The 5,140-nt window shown below is 44.6% G+C and overlaps 1 protein-coding gene across 4 annotated transcripts in view; it reads left to right on the forward strand.

Moving 5' to 3' along the window:
* Cpne1 (copine 1) overlaps nt 1-5,140 on the forward strand; it is a 40,933-nt gene extending 35,793 nt beyond the window's left edge. For all 4 annotated transcript variants that reach the window (XM_028775243.1, XM_028775242.1, XM_028775244.1 and 1 more), the window contains exons 13-16: nt 83-134; nt 2,573-2,706; nt 2,849-3,085; nt 3,241-5,140. In XM_028775243.1, coding sequence (XP_028631076.1) covers nt 83-134; nt 2,573-2,706; nt 2,849-3,085; nt 3,241-3,381 — 564 coding nt within the window. In that variant the 3' untranslated portion in view covers nt 3,382-5,140. The remainder of the gene's footprint in view (nt 1-82; nt 135-2,572; nt 2,707-2,848; nt 3,086-3,240) is intronic.

Raw genomic sequence — 5,140 nt, forward strand, 5'->3', positions numbered from 1 at the left:
GCACCTCTGGTCCTGGTCCCTGTGTGCTAACATGGGAGGGTTGCACCCCAGCTTGGTTCACTCCTTTTCATCTTGCCCTCAGGTCTCACATGAGTTTGCCTTGAACTTCAATCCCAGTAATCCGTACTGTGCAGGTAAATCCCTCCTCTCCAGTGTGGAGCACTTCCACACCTGAGGAGTGAGCGTTTGTGGGTACAGACCTCTGGGAGGGAAGAGCTAGCCCAGTGGAGATAAATTCATTTTATTGCTGTAATGACTTGGGGCAAGTTGCTTACCTCTGTGTGCTTTGGTTTCAAAATAAAGCTAAAGTTTCCTAGGTCTAGTGGCAGAGCTACTCAGCAGGCTGAGGCAGGGAGTCAAAAATTCAAGGCTTGCCGGGGCAACTTGGTCTCAAAATAAAAAACTAGAGAAGGGCAGGGTGGGCCACCATTGTGCCAAGGCTCGAATCCAGAGTTTACATATGTGACTAAGTGCTCTTACTGAGCCGAGTCTCCAGCCCAGTGGAGGTCGATGTTCTGTGGGAGCTTCCCAAGCTGTTTTTGTAAGGCCCCAAGACTTGGGACTTCCTAGCACTTTCACATGACGCCAAGTTACAGTGGAATCTGATCTCACCTGACCTTGCTCTTTATTTTATCTTTTTAAATTTGTATGTGTGTCTGTCTGTCTGTGTATGAGTACAGAGGCCAGAGGTATCAGGTCCCTGGAGCCACTGCTGTGAGTGCTGGGAACCGGACTCCGGTCCTCTGCAAGAACAGCTCAGCTCTTAACCACCGAGCTGTCTCCTTTCAGTTTAGACAAGATCTCACTCTTGGCCAGCCTGTTCTAGAACTCACTGTTTAACCAAAGCTGGTCTTGAACACCAAGTGATCCTTCCTGCCTATGCCACAGAAATGCTCAGAGTGCAGCCAGTGAGGTGCCACATGGGGATTTGGCCTCGACTTTCAAACTTTCTTTTCACTTTGTTTTTTGATGTAAAATTATAGTTAGATGCTTATGTAACCCTAGTAGAGGAAGTAAAATTAGAGTTCAAGGCTAACCGAGGCTACATCGCACAAGCGTGTCTCTGAATAAAACATCAGGCTTAGAGAAAAAAGTTAAGTAGTCATGGAAATTCCAGAATCACTGGAACTGCATGGTCAGGGTATTTGTGTGGAGGGTTACGTTTTTAAAAGTTAAATGATACATATTGGTTGTATATGTGTTTGAGCACTATGGCTTGACTTTCTGGAAGTCCTCTCTTTCTACCATGTGGTCCCCGGGGATGGAACACAGGTAGTCAGACTTGGTGGCAATTGCCTTAACCGTAGAGCCATCACTGGCTCTGATTTTGTTTTCTGTAAATCCCTTTTCCTGAAGTACTTGATAATATTATAGATAGTAGGTTGGCCTCCATCAGCGTTGTAGCCAGTATCGTTCACATTGCCCTTTCCCCTAAATACTTGAAGTGTATTTCCTAAAATCCAGGACATTCTCTTGTTTTTAAATAATTCTGTTACTGGATTGAGCTTAGGCCCTTGTGTATGCACGGCACTTTACCACAGAGCTTTATCCCAGCCCCTTACTGCTTTCATTAATTCGTGGTTGGCATAATGATTTAATTATGACTTTTCTTTTTTTTTTTTTTTTTTGAGTCAAGTCTTTAGCTCACACTGTTTCAAACTGCTGTGCCTCCTGTTGCCATCTCCCAGCTGTTGAGGTTACAAGCATGTTCTGTTTGCATACATGTTAGGCATGTTCTATTTGCATGCATGTATATCACTATGCTTTGTGCTCATTTCACCTAACCTCTCCTCATCCACCTTATTGCTGGTCCCCTTGCCCAATAATGCCCCAGTCTTCTTCATATCACATGTTCCATGACCTTACCTGTGGGCCCCTCTCTTTAAGACCTTTTCTGCCCTTCATAGTCCCCTTTCTTTTATAACCTCCACATGCGTATACATAGACATTGAAATCCAAGTTCTGTGTCCTTCGTCTGCCAAGACTTTTTTTTTTCCTCTTCTTGAAACAGTCTTTCTATGTACCCTGGTTGGGATGGCCTAGAACTTTGTGGACTAGTCTTAAACTTCTGACCCAGACCTGTCATGAAGGTTCACTCCTTTTTCCCAGCATTTGGGAGGCTAAGACAGGTGGATCTTTGAGGTCAGTTCTCTCCCTCCTTCTTTGCGGGGTCTGTGGATGGAGCTTGGGTCTCTGAGCTTGTATAGCAAGCACCTTACCTGCAGTACCAGCTCACTGGCTATATTTGCTTTTTAAAGAGTCTTTCTGTATGCCAGGCTCTCTTGACACTAACAGCCATCCTCTTCAGCATCCAAAGGACTGATATAACCAGGCTCAACTACTCCCAGCCCAGAAACTAACTCTTATTTTGGGTTTTCATTCAAGATGTTAATTTATAGCAACTCCTATCTCATCCACCCCTTAGTTTCATTTGTCGGATAGAGTTGTACCCTGACTGACAGAGTGAGACACTTCGAAGTTTCTAAAATTTCTGGGCTAAGATGAGCTGATTTTAGGTCTAACTTAATCCCATGAGGTCTAAGCTTGAAGTATTTTCTGCTTTTCTCTGTAGGCATCCAAGGTATCGTAGACGCCTACCGGCAAGCACTGCCCCAAGTTCGTCTCTACGGCCCCACCAACTTTGCACCCATCATCAACCATGTGGCCAGGTTTGCAGCCCAGGCTGCACAGCAAAGGACTGCCTCGGTAAGAACTGTGGACAGCAGTGGTGCTGAGCTCGCAAGGACTGTGTAGATGGCATCTTGGGCAGCGGGAATGTGCATCTGGTTTCTTGGGAGGGAGTTGGGAAAGATAATCTGCCTCAGTATATGAATGGACTTGTCTCTAGCAATACTTCGTACTGTTGCTTTTGACTGACGGCGCTGTGACAGATGTAGAGGCCACGTGTAAGGCTGTGGTGGAAGCCTCGAAGCTGCCCATGTCAGTGATCATTGTGGGTGTGGGTGGTGCTGACTTCGAGGTCATGGAACAGCTGGATGCTGATGGTGGCCCTCTTCGTACACGCTCTGGAGAAGCAGCTGCCCGGGACATAGTGCAGTTTGTGCCTTATCGACGATTTCAGAATGTGAGTGGGGAAGAGTTTGCAGGGTGGTAATGGGGTTGAAGGCCAGTAGATAAAGCCTTTTTAATCAGTATCTGGGAAGGATGAAGTTTGGGGTAAGATATAAACCCTGGGAAGCTTACAGGCCCTCACTGATCTTTCCTTTCTTCTCTTGGCAGGCTCCCCGGGAGACACTTGCACAGACTGTACTTGCAGAAGTGCCCACGCAGATGGTTTCCTACTTCAAAGCCCAAGGATGGGCCCCATTAAAGGCACCTCCAGCCCCAGCCAAGGGCCCCGCACAGGCCCCACAGGCATAGGTTCCCTTGGAAGAGTAGGCTACAGTCAGTCCTCAGCCCTCAGCCTGGACCATCCTCTGGGCATGGACCAACCATGCACATTCTTTCCACTTCATAGGTTGCACTTTTATATGTGCTTCTGCCATTGCTCCTCTTTGACACGCCTGCCTGCCTGGCACCCTCTCATTCAGAAAAGGAAGACTAGTAAATTACCACTTTCTCTCAAAATTATAGACTGCTATAGATAGCCACACCTGCTCTGACCTTGGGCTTATTGAGTAAAAGAGCTCTTTCGTCTGATGACCCCATTCAAGCAAATTGAGTCCATTCATTCCAGTCACATACTTTGAAAAGACGAAGTTTGAATATAAAGTAAGCATGTGGTTGTCCTTCCCTCTGGGGCGAGCTGAGCTGGGACCATGAACAAGATGGAAGGTGCTAACGGGAGAGAATGACGTTTTAGAGGAGAGTAAGGGCTGTTAGACTTCCTGTGCTAGCTGTCCCTCTGTTTCTTGGGAATATTTGTGTGGCCCAAGTTGACCTTCAGTTTACCATGCTGCATAGCCTCATACATGCTAGGATTACAGGCATTGTGCTACCATGCCTGGTTTACAGTCGATTTTTTTATTTGCTTTTTTGACATATGATCTCATGTAGCCCAAGCTGGCCCTACATTGTGTAGCCAGGGATAACTTGAATTCCTGCTCTTCTACTCCAACTTCCCAAGTGCTAGGATTATAAGTATGCCTCAACTATGCTTGGCCTTTAACAGCTCAACAGTTTAATAGCTTTTTTATATTATTAAAGATTTGACATGCATATTCATTTTGAGAAATCTTTATAGGACACATCCTAACTTCTTTGCCTAGACTGCCCTTAGACTCCCTGGACTCAGGGTCCTGGAATAGAAGAACCAGAGTTCACTCAGTACCTCGTTTATAAACAGGTTTTGTTTGCAGAGTGGAGGAGGGGAGCTCCTAAATGCAGAATTAGAACTTCACTGGTCCTGATGCTCAGTCATGGGGGGTGGGGGGCAGAGGGGTAACTGTAAAATTTGTTTACTAATCTAATGAAACATTTTTTCAGATGCCAGTATTATATAAACATAGACAATGGGAACAAAGATTGGCTCATGGTTGTAATCCCAACACTCAAAAGTCTGAGGCAGGAGGATTGTGTGAGTCTGATATGGACTTGAGGTTTCAAGTCAGACAAAATTTTAAAAAGCTAACACATACGCTGTTTGTATCTGGTTTGCATTTATTTTGAATGCCTTCTCCACCAATCCTTACTGCCCCTCTCCTTTTTCATGTCTATTATTCTTTTATAAGAATATACCAGAGTTTGGTAATTCAGCTCCTTACTGAGATTCATTTTATTGTGCTTTTGAGGAATTGGTTTTTCAGTGTGGAAATTATATTGGTGTGCAAGGGATATTTAGAATGTTAGCATTATTACAGGTTGCCCTCTGTAGAGAGGTATGGTTTGATTCATCCTATCTGTTAACCTGCGGTTGCCTTCCGTCCCCAGATCTCATTTCTAGTTTCCATTTACTTCTCTATGTGGGCTAGGTCTTATTTCACACACATTTCCTTGTTTCTCGGGAACCTGTTCATGGAGAGCTTTCATTCTGTTGTTGTTCTTGACATGTTGAAAGTATTTTCCCCTCGGCTATTACCGTTTCATGTTTTTTATACTCAATATGCAAATTTATTTTTATATATGCTAACCTTTTAAAAAATGTATCCATATATCAATAATAATATATACAACCGCGTCA

Source organism: Grammomys surdaster, unplaced genomic scaffold (genome assembly GCF_004785775.1).
Source record: "Grammomys surdaster isolate TR1022 unplaced genomic scaffold, NIH_TR_1.0 254, whole genome shotgun sequence".
NCBI lineage: Eukaryota > Metazoa > Chordata > Mammalia > Rodentia > Muridae > Grammomys > Grammomys surdaster.